At 37.8% G+C, this 19,564-nt stretch overlaps 2 protein-coding genes across 2 annotated transcripts in view; one reads left to right on the top strand and one right to left on the bottom strand.

Annotated features, from left to right (window-relative positions):
* The window catches only part of LOC115225418 (zinc finger protein 239-like), a 29,991-nt gene extending 16,735 nt beyond the window's left edge, over nucleotides 1-13,256 (bottom strand). The window contains exons 1-3 of the mRNA XM_029796377.2: nucleotides 13,161-13,256; nucleotides 12,716-12,962; nucleotides 12,382-12,549 (exon numbers count right to left, since the gene is read on the bottom strand). Coding sequence (XP_029652237.2) covers nucleotides 12,382-12,549; nucleotides 12,716-12,962; nucleotides 13,161-13,256 — 511 coding nt within the window. The remainder of the gene's footprint in view (nucleotides 1-12,381; nucleotides 12,550-12,715; nucleotides 12,963-13,160) is intronic.
* A 104-nt stretch (nucleotides 13,257-13,360) lies between these two features.
* Nucleotides 13,361-19,564, top strand: part of LOC115225278 (E3 ubiquitin-protein ligase MIB2-like) — a 17,241-nt gene continuing 11,037 nt past the window's right edge. The window contains exons 1-2 of the mRNA XM_036513916.1: nucleotides 13,361-13,418; nucleotides 18,103-18,121. Coding sequence (XP_036369809.1) covers nucleotides 13,361-13,418; nucleotides 18,103-18,121 — 77 coding nt within the window. The remainder of the gene's footprint in view (nucleotides 13,419-18,102; nucleotides 18,122-19,564) is intronic.

The following is a 19,564-nucleotide window of genomic DNA, read 5'->3' as shown; positions in this document are numbered from 1 at the left end:
CAGCATTTTTGTCTGTTCCCTTATATTGTTGTCTGTTCCCCAGCAGTGTAACCAAAACAAAACGAAACGAAATGCTGTAATGTGGATGGAAGCACTCCGTCGGTTACGACGACGAGGGTTCCAGTTGATCCGATCAACGGAACAGCCTGCTCGTGAAATTAACGTGTAAGTGGCTGAGCACTCCACAGACACGTGCACCCTTAACGTAGTCCTCGGGGATATTCAGCGTGACACAGAGAGTGACGAGGCCGGCCCTTTGAAATACAGGTACAACAGAAACAGGAAGTAAGAGTGAGAGAAAGTTGTGGTGAAAGAGTACAGCAGGGATCACCACCATCCCCTGCCGGAGCCTCGTGGAGCTTTAGGTGTTTTCGCTCAATAAACACTCACAACGCCCGGTCTGGGAATCGAAACTGCGAGTCAGCTGCCCTAACCACTAGGCCATTGCGCCTCCACTATATATATATATATATAGATATATATATATATATATATATAGATATATATATATATAAATACATTATATATATTATATATATATATATATATATATATATATATATATATATATAATATATATATAAATACATATATATATATATTATATATAAATACATATATAATATATATTAAATACAATATATAATTATATAAATACATATTATATATATATATAACTCCATATTATATAAATACATATATATAATATAAAATACATTATAATAATATATATATATATACATACACATATATATATATATATATATCTTTATATATATATATTATAATATATTATTATATATATAAACAAAGACAGAATGCGATAAAATAAATTTAATTATTATGCTGGTGTTTCTAGCACAGGCCATATATTATTCATATATAGTACATTAAGCGGCGAAGTATGTACTAGAAACACAGAAGCTTGATAAATTTAGTGAAATGAAAATAAAAACTTTTACTAACTCGGTTCTTTTAGACTGCAGTTTCGCCTTTTTCAGCAATAAAAATATTTATTTGCCTCAGGTAGGCTCTTCAGTAAGATTCCTGTTATCTTAAATCCAACCCGATAGACAACATGGCGTCTACTGATTTGCTCTTTCTAACTAATCAGATCACTGCGGCAGACGCAGAACGTACCCGACAAACTAGGATTTCTGGTATAAGTCTAACGCTCAAAATTATCGAGAAATAGTAAACAAAGACAGAATGTGATAAAAATAAATTTATTATTATCGCTGGTGTTTCTAGCACAGGCCATATATTATTCATATATAAGTACATTAAGTGGCGAAGTAGTAGTATATATATATATATATATATTATATAAAGGTTAATCCAAACAAGGAAAGACACAAAAAAATACAACAACGCGAGGACGTGGAACAAATATAGTATTATTGGATGCTCAGGAAAGAAGGAAAGAAGGAAAGTTAAACGTTTCGAGCGGAGCTCTTTGTACGGAAACATAGGAGAGGAAAGATCCAGAGATATATGTTAGAAGTATTGGGGGTGATGTACAGATTTATACATATGAAAGAAAAAAGGTTTCAGAATGCTGGCTGGTTGTATATATATATATATATATATATATATATATATATATATATATATTATATATAATTATATATAAACGGCAGTTTGTCTGTGTGTGTTTCTGTGTGTCTGTTAGGTTGTACCCTCACCTGACCACGGCTTTCAACCGATTCTGATGAAACTTGACACAAAATAGCCAATCTCATAATTCAAAACTACGCAGCGAAAATTTTGAAAAGTTCCCCCAGTTCTGAAAAAAATCGATAAATTCGACATGGGGGTCGGAATCAGAAAAACACAAACCACAGACTGTCTAGGGGACGCAACTCGACCTTTTAACTAAAAAAAAAATTTACCCTCATTTTTTATTCCATTTTTTGGCTATAACTCTCTAAAAAATGCTTTATAGTTATTTCCCTTACAAACCCGACAACGCGGGCGATACTGCTAGTATATATATATATATATGGGGTCTATACATTTGCTAAAAATTCAAGGTGGTGCCCCAGCATGGTCGCAGTGAAAAGATAAAAAATTTTGCTGAAAGTAACACATGCACTGGTTAGCTGCCACTTCATTATTATTTGTCAACTGGTTAATTGTCCAACAAACTTATCAATTATTTGCTTAACTTGCTAATTGATATTGGCGAAATAACTCACTGTAGACACAACAAAATTTGTTTGTTTGACACACTAATTCACATAATTTTGCAACTCGGATACAAAAAACTAAGTATAGTAATATATATATATAATATATATATATATATATATATATACACTTTACTCTTTACTTTTTTACTCTTTTACTTGTTTCAGTCATGTGACTGCAGCCATGCTGGAGCACCGCCTTTTTAGTCTAGCAAATCGACCCCAAGACTTATTCTTTGCAAGCCTAGTACTTATTCTCTTGGTCTCATTTGCCGAACCGCTAAGTAACGGGGATGTAAACACACCAGCATCGGTTGTCAAGCGATGTTGGGGGGAACAAACACAGACACACAAACACACATACACACATATATATATATATATATACATATATATATATATATATTATATATATATATATATATATGACGTTCTTCTTTCAGTTTCCGTCTACCAAATCCACTCACAAGGCTTGGTCGGCCCCAAGGCTATAGTAGAAGACACTTGCCCAAGGTGCCACGCAGTGGGACTGAAACCAGAACCGTATGGTTGGTAAGCAAGATACTTACCACACAGCCACTCCTACGCCTATATATATAAGTTCTATTTACTTATATATAATTCTTCCATGGGTGCAAGTAAGTATCTCATTTATTTCCTTATCGTATTTATCGCTGATGAAGAGAAAATTCTAATTGAATTAACTCAGAAATTGGAACCGATCCGGTAATAACGAAATTTTTTAGCAATTTCTATCGGCTTGCTTTCGAGACGCGAGCTTATAGTGATAAATTATATGGTTATTGACGAATAAGTCTATTTCGGTATATGGCATTAGAGTTTTTTTCTTTTGCCCTTGTTTATAAGTTGTTTATAAAATTTAACCTTTAAAGGTATTTTCTTAATATGCTGGCCATTGATAAAATTTTTTCGAAAATTTTTATCCTATATTAGATATTTATATATACTCTTTTACTCTTTTACTTGTTTCAGTCATTTGACTGCAGCCATGCTGGAGCACCGCCTTTAGTCGAGCAAATCGACCCCGGGACTTATTCTTTGTAAGCCCAGTACTTATTCTATCGGTCTCTTTTGCCGAACCGCTAAGTGACGGGGACGTAAACACACCAGCATCGGTTGTCAAGCAATGCTAGGGGGACAAACACAGACACACAAAAATATATATATACATATATATGACAGGCTTCTCTCAGTTTCTGGCTACCAAATCCACTCACAATGCTTTGGTCGGCCTGAGGCTATAGTAGAAGACACTTGCCTAAGGTGCCATGCAGTGGGACTGAACCCAGAACCATGTGGTTTGTAAGCAAGCTACTTACCACACAGCCACTCTTGCGCCTATATACGATGGGCTTCTTTCAGTTTCCATCTACCAAATCCACTCACAAGGCTTTGGTCGGCCTGAGGCTATAGTAGAAGACACCTGCCCAAGGTGCCACGCAGTGGGACTGAACCCGAAACCATGTGGTTTGTAAGCAAGCTACTTACCACACAGCCACTCTTGCGCCTATATACGATGGGCTTCTTTCAGTTTCCATCTACGAAATCCACTCACAAGGATTTGGTCGGCCCGAGGCTATAGTAGAAGACACCTGCCCAAGATGCCACGGAGTGGGACTGAACCCGAAACCATGTGGTTGGTTAGCAAGCTACTTACCACACAGCCACTCCTGCGCCTATAATATATACGACAGGCTTCTTTCAGTTTCCGTCTACCAAATCCACTCACTAGGCATCGGTCAGCCCGAGGCTATAGTAGAAGACACCTGCCCTAGGTGCCATGCAGTGGGACTGAACCCTGAACCATGTGGTTGGCAAGCAAGCTACTTACCACACAGCCACTCTGCGCCTATATACGATGGGCTTCTTTCAGTTTCCATCTACCAAATCCACTCACAAGGATTTGGTCGGCCCGAGGCTATAGTAGAAGACACCTGCCCTAGGTGCCACGCAGTGGGACTGAACCCGAAACCATGTGGTTGGTGAGCAAGCTACTTACCACACAGCCACTCCTGTGCCTTATATATATATATATATATATATAAATAAAAATTTTAAAACAAAAAATGAAACTTCTTCCAGAAACCTCATTCCTCTTGTTTATTACCCAGAAATACTAAAACATGAAGCAAAAACGACTCAATCCCTTGCTCTTTTCATCCCCCATGAGGCGGCGATAGCTATTATAGAAATCTACCATACAGGTTAATATATATCTGCCAGGGGTCACTTAACATAATGGTAGAGTGCTTAACCAGTGTTTAAGAAGTACAGGGTTCGACTCTCTGTAGAGCATGCTGTTCACACTCTTTTGGTCTGTTTGACATGATGTAATATGTACAAGGACTTCATCATATTCCAGTGTCTGCTGAGGCATGGTTTCTATGGTGCTATGCCTTACCTAATGCCAGAATGGACTGGATGCTTTTTATGTGGCACCAACACCAGTGGGGTTTGCTTTGGCATGGTTTCTTATTTCTTTATTGCCCACAAGGGGCTAGACATAGAGGGGACAAACAAGGACGGACAAACGGATTAAGTCGATTACATCGACCCCAGTGCGTAACTGGTACTTTATTTATTGACCCCGAAAGGATGAAAGACAAAGTCGACCTCGGCAGAATTTGAACTCAGAACGTAATGACAGACGAAATACCTATTTCTTTACAACCCACAAGGGGGCTAAACATAGAGGGGACAAACAAGGACAGACAAAGGGATTAAGTCGATTATATCGACCCCAGTGCGTAACTGGTACTTTATTTATCGACCCCGAAAGGATGAAAGGCAAAGTCGACCTCGGTGGAATTTGAACTCAGAACGTAACGACAGACGAAATACCTATTTCTTTATTACCCACAAGGGGCTAAACATAGAGGGGACAAACAAGGACAGACAAAGGGATGAAGTCAATTACATCGACCCCAGTGCATAACAGGTACTTTATTTATTGACCCAGAAAGGATGAAAGGCAAAGTCAACCTCGGCCTAATTTGAACTCAGAACGTAACGGCAGATGAAATACCGCTAAGCATTTCGCCTGGAGTGCTAACGTTTCTGCCAGTTTGTCACCTTAGCATGGTTTCTATGGATGGATGATCTTCCCGATGCCAACCACTTCACAGAGTGCAGTGAGCGCTTTTTTGAGATCACCACTATTGAGGTCAACATGCATCTTGCTGATGAACCCTGTATAATGAAGGTATGTCAGATTCTATACGGCGGCGAGCTGGCAGAATCGTTAGCACGCCGGGCGAAATGCGTAGCCGTATTTCGACTGTCATTACGTTCTGAGTTCAAATTCCGCCGAGTCGACTTTGCCTTTCATCTTTCGGGGTCGATTAATAAAGTACCAGTTTCGCAATGGGGTCGAATAATCGACCTTAATCCTTTGGTCCTTGTTTGTCTCTCTGTGTTTCGCCCCTTGTGGGTAATAAAGAAATATATCTATATATATAAAAACTCTAGTTGTGTGAGTGTCTGTCCCCTTCGATTTAGATTCCTAACTCCTCCCACAATTTGCGGTGCAGTTTAACCAAATCTGGTATCTTATAGTCGTGATTCATATCGAAGCCCGTCTGACTATTAGCGCGCGTCAACGATGAGTCTACGATTTTAAAAATAATTTAACATCATTTTTTATTCCATTTTAATGCATAAAATGCATCGTGTGTCGATGGCGGCGGGTTGGCGTCAACCTCCAGCTGCACCTGTTTTCTTCTCCCCCTTTCCCTCCCTCGTGAAGCTGTGGGGAAGGAGTGTAAAGAAATCAACGTCGTAATGCGTTGTGAAGGAAACCAGCGTTCTTTTAGAACAACGACTCATGGCTTGAAGACACCAAAACAAAATGGCTAAGAAAGCCCGAATTTATAAGGGAAGTAACTCTCTAAAAATGCTTATATAGTTATTTCCCTTACAAACCCAAGCAACGCCGGGCGATACTGCTAGATATATATAAAGTGTTCTAATAAATGTTATGTTCCCATTAAATCAGGGTTGTTCACCAAATGCTCTTTGCTCTTTTTTTTTGTCTTTCAGATTTGACGATCGACGAACAAGGATCAAGTGTTTGGTGGATTAATAGCCATTTCCTCTGTCCTGTAAAATAACCCCCAACCAATTAATGATGTAAATTGTGGCTCAAATGAAATATTTAATGATGAAAGGATGGAAGATCGACCCTGAAATATGTACTCACCTTATTTTACCCCCAAGACATTAGTATTTACCTTAATATTCATATTACCACACGATATAATGTAATTATCTGCGCTAATTACTAACATACAAAATCAAGCGGTGCTGTTGACAATTTGCCGTCACCGAATGACTCCGGTGACATTAGTTACAAGTCCCTAATATAAATTTAACTCATTCGCGGAGTGGTTGGCGTTAGGAAGGGCATCCAGCCGTAGAACACTGCCAGATCAGACTGGGCCTGATGCAGCCTTCTGGCTTCACAGACCCCAGTTGAACCGTCCAACCATGCCAGCATGGAAAGCGGATGCTAAATGATGATGATGAGGATGATGATGATGATATATATATATAATATTCCGATTCATAACAGAATTTACAAACTCTGTGCTGGAATGACCATCATAAATACTACTGGAACCTTAATCACAAGTACAGGAATCTTATATGTATAACCTTCTGCCTAAATAATAGAACTTAAGATACAATATCCCTGCATATCTCATGTCTATTTTCATTCCTCCACTTCACTCTCTATTCTCTCTATCGTATCTTATCTAAATTAACTATGACTTAACCATTTTCTCACACCGTCTCTCATCGAGGTCTCCGATGAAGGGATATAATAATATCCTTGAAACAGCTGTAAGACCTTCTATTTATAAATTTCTGAAATCTTTACACCCATAGATTTTTATCCATCACTCTGTTAATTTATATATATAGTCCGAGAAGGGACTTGCACCAGCACAGATCTGGTCAGTGGCTCTCAGCAGGTTGTCCCTTAGAACGTCCAGTTGCCCTCTACCCCACTGTGATACTCTATCCCCTTCTACTTCGTTAAAGGTTCAAGTAGCATGTCCCTAAATCTCTGTCCATTCGCAGGATCCTTAAGCTTCCAGATCCTTCTTCTCCATGTGGTCGTCTTCTGGTGTCCTCCTAGTCCTGATCCTAAAGTCACTAACTACCACAGTCTATGTTGTGGGGTACATTCTTCACCTGGGAAGTTTTGGCATTTATAAGCAGCCATCTCTCCCTTTGCTTGCAAGGATGTAGTCAATTTGGCTGGTATGTTGGCCCGATCGGTAGGTGACTAGGTGGCTTGTAGGTTTCCTGAAGTTAGTGTTGCAAAACATAAGATTATTTGCATCGCAGAACTCTCAGCAGCCTGGTTCCCTCCTCGTTGCGGGAACCATAACCGTAGCCTCCATGTACGCCATGAAGCCCCCAGCATGTCGTCCACGTGACCCTTGAAGTCACCAGCCACAAAGAGAAGGTCTCTGTCGTTCGTCAACGAGGTAGTCTGCATTAGAGTGTCATAGAATCAGTCTTTCTGTCCATCGGGTAGCCCCGACTGAGGAGCATAGGCTGATATAATGGTTGCTAACTATGATGAAGCACTAATCTAATCTTAAGTATTCTGTCACATACTCTGATATATATATATATATATTATATATATATATATATATATTAATATATATATATTAAATTAGAGATAAAAAAAACCACTATTAGGCAAATCAAACAGTGAAAATCATAACCAATACATAGAAATAAATAATTAATAAAAGATATATAAAATATAAAAATCAAATTTAAATTATTTAAATATAAAGTTAAATTAAAAAAATTATTTAATTAATAATTTGTACTTATAAATTTTTATATATTATTATTATTATTATTATTATTTTATTATTAGTTATTTATACTATATATATTTATACCATAAAATTAGATTTAATCTAAATCTAATTTTTCCCGGTAAGTTTGGATTTACTTCCTAATATCATATATATATATATAATATATATATATATATATATATATATATATATATATATAAATATACGGTTTAAGTGATTGAGATTCAAGTGAATTCTAATGAATTCACATGAGTATGGTCCTTAACTAGGATGCACCGGAAATCTATATGGTGTTAACCATACGACAAGTGGGGTGATTACAAATAGGAAAAAAGCAACAAGAATGGATTAAAATCTCGGTACATTGTTTCGTACGAGGACATCTTAATAAGCTTATTTTGTAGCTTATTAAGATGTCCTCGTACGAAACAATTGTACCGATATTTTAATCCATTCTTGTTGCTTTTTTCCTATATATATATATATGTATTTGTTTGTTCCTTTTCGAGCCATGCCTGGCTCATAGGGCCAGTTTCCCGGTTTCCTTGGCGTATAGGTCCCCCACCTGGACGAGACACCGGTCTTTCACAGGTGAGCTGCAAGATGCAGGAGGAAAGAGTGAGAGAAAGTTGTGGCAAAAGAGTCAGCAGAAGTTTGCCATTACCTTCTGCCGGAACCACGTGGAGCTTATAAACACACATCTCCCGGTCAGAGATTCAAACCCGCGATCCCTCGATCGCGAGTCTGCTGCTCTAACCACTAGACCTCCACATGTGATGGCATACATACATATATATATGTATGTATGTATATATGTGTGTATATGTATGTATGTATGTATGTATGTATGTATGTATGTATGTATGTATGGCAGCAGTATAGGGTATTAATAGTTATCGCCAAGCTAGCATGGCAGTCCAGAAAAATAGGACGAATGCTGCTGGTGATTAGCTCTAAGAGGCCATTGCCTCCAGCTAGCTATGTGACACACAAGCCTGTGTCCATTACAATAAGATAATAACTTTACTTATCAAAAAATGCTATGAGGATAAAAATAAACCTTCTTCTCTGTAATGTTATTCAATGAAGCAACAACCTTCAGCTTCAACAATTGCTTCTATATGAGATCTAAATCATCTACATGCTTGAATCAAGTGGTTCCTGGTTCATTTTGGACATACTACTGACTGTGGCAGTTTCAAGAATCTTTAGTGTTATGGGTGTGCTCATTGACCTCTCTCTCAACACACTCCACATGTAAGAGTCCAATGGATTGAGATCTGGAGAATTAGGAGGCGAAATGTTAGGGGTTATGTGATCATGAAAATTTCCACCCACCCACCCATTCTTGTATTACTAAAGCCATGTGTGATAGTGCAGAGTCTTACTGAAACACTTATGGCCTTCCATTGCATACACTGTCTATCCAGGGTTTAACAATTATTTCCAGGACCTCAGTGTAGGAGGCAGAGTTAACTCTAAGGCCTTGTGGAAAGAAGTAGGATCACATGTCCTTCATTGCTGACAACCCATAAAACCATGACAGTTGCAGGAAATTTTGTATGCATGACACTTGGAACTTCAGAAGGGTCTGCACATAACCATCTGTCATTTCTTCAGTTAATGTATATGTATTTGTTTGTTCCTTTTCGAGCCATGCCTGGCTCATAAGGGCCAGTTTCCCGGTTTCCTTGGACGACACACCGGTCCGTCGCAGGTGAGCTGCAAGATGCAGGAGGAAAGAGTGAGAGAAAGTTGTGGTGAAAGAGTCAGCAGAAGTTCGCCATTACCTTCTGCTGGAGCTGCGTGGAGCTTATAAACACATACATCTCCCGGTCAGAGATTCGAACCCGCGATCCCTCGATCGCGAGTCCGCTGCTCTAACCACTAGACCTCCACATGAGATGGCATACATACATATATACATACATTTAAGCCCCCCTCCCCCAAAAGACCCCCCTCCCCCAAAAGACCCCCCCAAAAAACAAAAAAGCAAATCAAACCTTCTGCTGGATTTTTCAATTTAAGAGCCTTTTAGATCTGATGTACAGATTTTCTTTTGTTTTTTTTTCTGACAAATTGACCCTTCCTCATCATATAAGACCCTTCCTCATCCGATGTCTTCGTGGACGACATCTCTGACTGTTCATTCTGACACATGCAGATCCTTTGCAATTGACCTCATGACTTTCTGGAATTGTAATCAATGGTCTGTTGAACTTACGAGATAAATTCAGGTGTTCTGATGATTTCAGAGTGTTCAGAATGCTTTTTATGCTTCGATATACGTATTTCTTTCCTACCCATAAGGGGCGAAACACAGAGATGACAAACAGATTAAGTAGATTACATCGAGCCCAGTGCGTAACTGGTACTTAATTTATCGACCCCTAAAGGATGAAAGGCAAAGTCGAGCTTGGCGGAATTTGAACTCAGAACGTAACGGCAGAAGAATCACCATTAAGCATTTTACCCGATGTGCTTAGGTTTCTGCCAGTTACCTGCTTGACACATTCAAAGTATTGTTCTAAAATAGCAGACAGCAGAAATATTTGTATATTTATTACCAATACGTTGGAGGAAGATGAAGGCAAAATATGTCAGTTGCAAGTCAAAAAGAAGAAAAAAAATTTCACTTTGCTATAAATACTTGATTCCTCATTATTTAACATTTGTTTTCCATTCAGGCAGAGACAAAGACCCTGTTGTACTCCTTTATTTTGAACTTCTGAACTTGCCTCAAAAGACAAGAGAACTCTCGTCACAAATGACAAGAAGAAAAATTTTCAAAGATTAACATTCACAAAAATTCAGAAATTTTCTTCCCCAAGGGCGAAAATTACTGTTTGTCAAGAGACAAGAGTTCAAATCACCGTATAGACACAACAATACCCAAATAAAAACACATAGATGAGATTCAGAGATATGTTAGTTGCTGTTGTGCATGTCAAAGGACAAGCGCTTCACCTTGCTAAAGATACTTCCGACATCGTTTAATGTTTTTTTTTCCATTCAGGCAGAGACAAAGGACCCTGTCGTACTCCTTTATTTTGAATTGTCTCAAAAGACAAGAGAACCTCGTCACAAATGACAAGAGGAAAAATTTCAAAGATTAACATTTCACAAAAATTCAGAAGAATACTTCCTACATCGTTTAATGTTTGTTTTCCATTCAGGCAGAGACAAAGGACCCTGTCGTACTCCTTTATTTTGAACTTGTCTCAAAAGACAAGAGAACCTCGTCACAAATGACAAGAGGAAAAATTTTCAAAGATTAACATTTCACAAAAATTCAGAAGAATACTTCCTACATCGTTTAATGTTTGTTTCCCATTCAGGCAGAGACAAAGGACCCTGTCGTCTCTCCTTTATCTTGAACTTGTCTCAAAAGACAAGAGAACCTCGTCACAAATGACAAGAGGAAAAATTTTCAAAGATTAACTTTCACAAAAATTCAGAAGAATACTTCCTACATCGTTTAATGTTTGTTTTCCATTCAGGCATATTTTGGATGCTTCAAACCGGAGCTGACAAAGCCATGAGCTGCACCAGTTTCCCTTGTCTGATTTGGCTTTTCTACAGCAGAATGCATTTCCTAATGTCAACCCTTTACAAAACCGTCAGGGCCCCCAAGGACCTTGCAAGACAAAATAGCTCAAAACTGGCAGGAGGAAGGTAGTATTGAAGGGACGTCACTTTGTGCCAGTTGACAGTTTAAGGTAGAAAGGGAACAGGGTCCAGATATAGAGCAAAAAAAAAAACAAGGACAAAATAAATATTTTATTCATTATTCTTTATTAAGAAATTCCTATAACTGATGAAAGGAAAAAGCCTGTGTTTTAGCAGACCAATTAGTGTTAATTATCGTTATGACTTAATCAATTTTGACATTGAGACAGAAACATGTCTCTGTGAATAGCCACATGTTTATGCATGTGGCTTTTTCAAGAGAATCATTTGCCACACATGTCACACGGACATGGCTACTCTCATGTAGGGATTCGTTCATGTAGAGTTAAGTTAGGTCTATGAGAGAATGCTTTAACACAGACACGACCATTACATAGGTTGTGTCTGGTATGAACATTTTCGTGTGTAGTTACAACACCATTTGCAAAATATGAATTACAACTAATGCGAGATTATGGCTTCTCTCTTTCATGTGTATGCGTGTGTCTATTCAAATGATGCCTTTGAGAAAATGATTTACCACAGATCTCACAATGATAAGGTTTCTCACCAGTATGAAGGCGATTGTGAGAAACCAATTGACTATTACTAGCGAATGATTTACCACAGATATCACAGCGATATGGTCTCTCTCCCTGTATGAGTAAGTCTGTGCCTAGTCAAGTTGCTACTTACAGAGAATGATTTACCACAGATCTCACAATGATAAGGTTTGTCTCCTGTATGTGTACGTTTGTGCCTACTCAAGTGGTTACTTAGAGAGAATGATTTACCACAGATATCACAGTGATATGGTTTTTCTCCTGTATGTGTAGGCTTGTGATCAGTCAAGTTATTGCTGTGAGAGAATGATTTACCACAGATATCACACTGATAAGGTTTCTCCTGTATGTGTACGCTTGTGAGAAACCAATTCACTATTACAAGAGAATGATTTACCACAGATATCACACTGATATGGCTTTTCACCAATATGAATCTTCTTATGGTTAGTTAAAGCTTTACGTTCACAGAATGATTTACCACAGATATCACAATGATAAGTTTTCTCACCAGTATGTGAAGGCTTGTGATTAGTCAAGTGATGACTTTGAGAGAATGATTTACCACAGATATCACAGTGATATGGTTTCTCTCCTGTATGTGTACGTACGTGATCAGTCAAGTGAGGGCTTTGAGAGAATGATTTACCACAGATCTCACAATCATATGGCTTCTCTCCGGTATGTGTATGTTTATGAACAGTCAAGCTATTCCTTTGAGAGAATGATTTACCACAGATATCACAATGATAAGGTTTCTCTCCTGTATGTGTACGTATGTGATCAGTTAAGATATTGCTTACAGAGAATGATTTACCACAGATCTCACAATGATAAGGTTTCTCTCCTGTATGTTTACGTTTGTGTCTAGCAATGTCACTACTGTAAGAAAATGATTTTCCACAGATATTACAGTGATATGGCTTTTCCTCTTTATCAAGGTTTTCTGATACAGTTAAATTATTCATTTTGAGAGAATTACTTATCATACACTTCACAATGATAAAGTGTTTTTCATTTCCATGAATACATTCTGTTCACTTTTGTCACTTCATTCAGATAATTTAATGCAATGTTTCTTCCATACATTCCACAGAAGAAAAATATTTCGCTGTTCCTTGTTATAGACTGTATTTATATACAGAGGTAGACTTATTCATGAATGCTCCTTATAAATACATCGTCTTCCTTAGGTGATGAGAATCAAAGACACTTCTGAATGGAGAGATTTCCTTCACGTCAACATGTTGTGATAATCTGAAATAGGAAAAGAAGCAGTAAGATAAAACTGGATAGTTCACCAACATAAGTAAATAAACATTGCAGATTTTATATCACTACCATTGTCATGCATTTACTGTCCATGCTTGCATAGTAGATTGAGTTGGAAGGAATTAGAAACTAATGGGAATGGAGCTAGCCAAACGAAAATATAGTGGGCATAACATGACCAGAGTAGTGAGTTGATGCCATACAGAATTTCGCAGAGCAAAGTTGCCACAAGTGAAATGCTGACTAATTAAAACTCCCACTTCTCTTCATGGCACTGAACTTACCTCTAGGATCCATATATGCCCCCCCGATGGGCTGGAGAATGACATAGCAGAACCGTGCTATGGTGTAACAACTAAAATAGCTTTCCTGACTTGCTACAATATTAAATACTGGTAGAATCTCTAAGATGCCGGATTAATTGCTTAACAGCATTTCGTTCGTAAATAGCTTTGTCAAACTAGAAATAAAATCAATCAGGAATGGGAGTGTGTCTGTGCATTGTTTATTTCTCTTCAATCAGGTAACACACTGTGAGGGCGAGTACGATCGATCATTTGGGCACCAGATGCCCCTCCCACCTAACCAGGAGTCCCTTCTCTGAAGACCAGCTTGCTAGCTAGCCCACAGTGAAGGTCCCTCTTTATATTTCGTCTGTCTGTCATGAGTTGGTGCCCCAAACGTCTTTCCTTTCAAAGTATGACTTCCACTGAGGTCGACTTTCATCCTTTCGAGGTAAATAAAATAAGCAGTAGAGCACTCGAGTCCCTGAAGTTAACTCGTCCCCTTCCTACAAATTTCAGGTTTTGTACTTAAAAATACAAAAAGAAAAATCATATTATTATTATTATTATCATCACATTAATATTTTATAAACCCCAAAAACCTGACTCCAAACACATCTTACGATTCATGAGTACTTCATTAAAAAAAGGGACAACGGTAATTATTCTCCTTACTCTCGCAGGGGTTACGACCACTCACGGAAATGGAGACACACGTCTTTGTGAGCAGGGAGGATCTCCTCAGTAGAATCAATAGCTGCAAACCCTCTGAACACCTCACGGGTTGTGTCCGGGTAGAATGGGGCGATCTTTCGTTTGTAGTAGCACGTTTCCATCGATGATTTCCGTACAAATTATTTTATTTTTTTACGTATGGGCTTGCGAGAACATTTGAAGTAATGAGAGCGAAAGAGACTAAGAGGAAGCGATTTTATGACGAGGGAATTTCTTTTTGAAGTCCCCGTGTGTGTGTTTGATGGGGTGTGGGAGACAGACAGTATGTTGTGTAAGTGAAGTGCTTCTGTTAGTGTGTGTGTGTGTGAAGAGACAGAGAGAGAGTAATGTGTGAAAGAGAGAGATAACTGAAATTTTTTACTCGGTGTATGTGTATATGTATGTATGCTTGTATGTGTGTGTGTGTGTAGTGTTATGTATGTGTATGTGTGTGTGTATGTATGTGTATGTATGTCTATGTATGTGTGTATGTGTGTGTGTTATGTATGTAGGTACCCGATCAGTGTAATTTTTTTACTCGGTGTGTATGTGTATATGTATGTCTGCATGTATGTGTGTGTGTGTATGTATCTATGTATGTATCTACACATACATACCCGAGTAAAAAATTTCAGTTATCTCTCTCATTCACACATTACTCTGTCTCTGCACACCACACACTAACAGAAGCACTTCACTTACACAACATACTGTCTGTCTCCCACACCCCATCAAACACACACACACACATGTACATAAAGGCTTTGATAACTTCAAAAGAAATTCCCCCTCGTCATAAAATCGCTTTCTCTTAGTCTCTTTTCGCTCTCATTCTTCAAATGTTCCCGCAAGGCCATATGTAAAAAAATTTAAGTTTTCTACGGAAATCGACGGAACGAAACGTGCTACTACTACAACGAAAGATTGCCTAACAATTAATATTATCTTAATTTTAATGATTCTTAATACTATTTTAGTTAACAGTATGTAGTGTATGTTGTTGGCATCGTTTTTGTCTCGGGACAATGAGTCTATGTCCAGGAGTTAATATAAATAGTCCAGTCCGCTTTACATATTTCATGTCCTGACACATTTCCTGCTGTGGCTGTGTAGTCCTATCATCTGACAAACAACCTCTCGCAGGTACCGCAAATGTAGCGAGAACTGTTCCTGGCTGGTTGTAATGTCATAGTTTCTTGTTGATGACGTCTTTTGTCTGTCTTTCTCACTTTCTCTCTTCTCTCTCTCTCATCTCTCTCTCTCTCTCAGTACTGCATTTTACCCGGTACGTCCCCCAATCTCCACGGTTGCTGGCAATTGTTTCCCAACTGCTAATATTGATGTTGCAGGCCTTCATGTCCCTTTTGCAAAATCCTTGTAACGTAAGAGCGGTCTACCCACAGACCTAGTACCCTAGCAAGCTCTCTGTAGAGTATGTCCTTGGGGATTCTGGCATCTTTCATACGGCTAACCATGCCCAAGCCATCTCATACGTCTTTGTGTGAGGAGTGCAAACATGCTTGGTATTCCTGCTTGCTTGAGGACATCTTTGTTGGGGATATGATTCTGCCATTTGATGCGGAGGATTTTCCGGAGTCAACGCAGGTGAAAGATGTTTAGGCGACGCTCTTGGCGTGTGTATAGCGTCCGCTAAGTACACATGCCTAGTAGATCTTCATTTTCGTGGTCTTGGCCAGCTTATTGTTGTCCCACGCCCGTTTGGAGAGTTGGGCCATCGCAGCGGCTGCCTTGCCAATGCGTATATTGAGCTCAGCGTCAAGGGATAGGTTGTAGGTGACGGTAGAGCCAAGATAGGTAAACTTCTCCACCTCCTGTAATCTGTGGTCTCCAATATGTATGTTTGGGATGTCCAGTGTAGCCTGACCCATGATGTTGGTCTTCTTAAGGCTGATAGCTAAGCCAAAGTCGTTACATGCTTGCTCAAAACAGTTAATGAGCTTTTGGAGGGCTTCTTCTGTGTGTGATACCAGAGCGGCATCATCAGCAAATAGCATCTCCTTGATCAGGACGTTTCTGATTTTGGTCTTGGCACGCAGGCGCGAGAGATTGAACAGTTTCCCGTCACTTCTACTGTGCAGAAACAGTCCTCTCTTGATTTTGGAGAAATCGATCAATTTTTCTCCAAAGAAAATGTTATTTGAGATCTAAAACAAGAAGAAATATCCTCTGGCTTGTTATGACAGTAAATAATCTGTAAATAGATTGAAATGCAATAGATCGATACTAAGGTTATAATTATGGGTGACATTTTCATTTGACACTGCTAGAAAAAATTCCCATTTTCCATAGCGGTGTCATATGAAATTGTCACCCATAATTATAACCCTAGTATCGATCTATTGCATTTCAATCTATTTTAGATTTAGGGTTAGAGTTAGGGTGAGTCATGGTTAGGGGTGGGGGAAGGGTATCTTTTTTTCTTCGCAAGTGTAAATAAACCCAATCTGTTTCTTAAACGAGGGACATATTCATACAGCACGGAATGTTTTCACTCAAAATAGACTCCAGCGATTGGTTAAAATTGCCGAAATGCTTGAATTAAGTGGAATATCTTACAACATATAGAATTTTCTCAATAAAGCCAAGACCAAGAAAAATGATGTTTATAAACACATTCTACCAGTATACGAAGTTTAAAAGTGTTTAGTTAACTAGAAATTGTGTTGACATGTGCCGTTCAAAAGGAAAAGATCCGTTGTTGTTTTTTGGGATTGATGAGAAATCTGCCTTCGATCAGTTTGTCTATAATTGTCAGACATTCTCTCTTTCACAAAACGATTTTCCTTCATTATATAGTTATATAATCTGTGACGACCTCTCTAATATGTGTGTATATTCTGCTAAATGCAGTATTTGGTAGACATGAGAAGAAGCTATACATTGTGGGATGTATAAACTAAAACTCAAGATGGTCTTGCTGGGTCGAAAATATGTATACATTATACCTTCACCTATTAATATATTTGCTGTATATTAAGATTACATTCATGAATATACACATTTCAGTTGCTCATATTTCTTTCTCTCTCTCTCTCTCTCTCTCTCTCTCTCTCTCTCTCTCTCTATATATATATATATATATATAATATATATAATAATATATATATATATATATATATATAGATATCCATATAGGATCTTTTCATTTTGAAGGCCAGATTTTCCTAGTTAACTAAACAATTTGAAACTTCGTATACTGGTAGAATGTGTCAAAAGAAAACATTATTGTAAACAAAATTGAAAACAAAATTGTAATTCGTAACTTAAACGTAGTTTAACTTTAAGAATTTTAACCAATGAAATCGCAGCATTCGAGATCAAATTATTTACCTCTTCTTCTGTCTTCTACATGTGCTAGAAATAACAGCTATATCTCTTAAATCGATTAATTTCGTCGCCCAATAAAAATATTAACGATATTTTTTGAATATTTTCTTTATTTTTTTTTACCAAAAAGGCTTCTCCCATGGTTTTGAATGGCCAGAAACAACAAAAACAAAACAATAATATGCCTAAATCGGTCTCGAGTTTGCGCGTGGAGTGTGAGTCGTATTGTAAAAATTTGCGAAATATTTTTTCATAAAATGATGCCCCCAGCTTGTCGGAAGCTGTGATATAAATTGGGGAAAAATCCTCGACACCAGTGCGTAATTGGTACTTAATTTATCGACCCCGAAACGATGAAACATTGACCCACCCCCTTCTGGTTTATTTACCTTTTGTGCAAATTTGTTGCGGCAAGGGGCAAGACACGAACGTGTAATGTATGCTTGTGTGCGTATGTGTGTGTATGTATATGTCCGTTTGTATGTGTGTGTACACTTATATATTAATTACTATGTGCTTGTGCAAATGTATATGCATGTGGCTGAGAGAGAGAGAGAGAGTGTGTGTGTGTGTCGTTTGTATGTGTGTGTACGCTTATATATTAACTAGCAGTATCGCCCGGCGTTGCTCGGGTTTGTAAGGGAAATAACTATATAAGCATTTTTAGAGAGTTATAGCCAAAAAAGCAAAAAATGCATTAAAAATTGAAAAAAAATTAAGGTAATTTTTTTTAAAATCGTTGACACATCGTAGATATTTTTAGAGTTACTTCCCCTATATAAAAGCGAAAAAATGCATTAAAAAGGAAAAATATGATGGTAAATTTTTTTAAAATCGTAGACTCATCGTAGACGCGCGCTAATACCCAGAAGGACTCGATATGAATCACGACTATAAGATACCCGCTTTTGGTTAAACTGCACCGCAAAATGTGGGAGTAGTTAGGAATCTAAATCGTAAGAGACAGACACACAACTTCACTCTTATATAAAGATGCTTTTTTTTCAGTCATAGAGTTAGATTTATGAAGGTCTTCAGTAGAAAATCCTTCGAATTCTGACTCGCTGCTTGATATAATGAAATTCGTATCCATTTTTTGTCAGAATTACAAATTTGAAAACACAATAGGAACAATTTCGGAAAAAAATCTCCCATAATTCACGGAATTAAAATTACACTTCGATTTTTGTACAAAACTGTAGTTGAAGTGTTTACGAAGTATAATAAGTGTTTTCACGAATGTACTAAAGAGATTTGCTCTGATATTCTCATTTAAATATGAATAGTTAAATTCGGGCGGTTTGGTAACGAAAGGGTTAAACGGATGCATACATTTATTAATCTCTTATTATAATAACTATATATAAGTGTCGTCTGTTTATACACAAACACTGTTTCATACTGCAATTATATATACATATATCTATATATAATATTATATAATAAAATATATACAGAGTAAAATAAAAACCAATTTACCTTTTCTGTATTGTTATAGCAATTCCACCGTCTGTGTGTCTTTGCAAATGTGTTGGAATGATAAGTGAGTTGTGTTTTGGCGCCTTTTTTACTAATTTTGTATGTAGTTGTTTGAAACGTTTGTGTTTCCACTCTCATATATGTATGTGTATGTGTGTGTGTGAGGAATGACACACACA

The sequence above is a fragment of the Octopus sinensis genome, linkage group LG27 (assembly GCF_006345805.1).
Source record: "Octopus sinensis linkage group LG27, ASM634580v1, whole genome shotgun sequence".
Taxonomy (NCBI): domain Eukaryota; kingdom Metazoa; phylum Mollusca; class Cephalopoda; order Octopoda; family Octopodidae; genus Octopus; species Octopus sinensis.
This window is presented reverse-complemented; position numbering and strand designations above follow the sequence as displayed.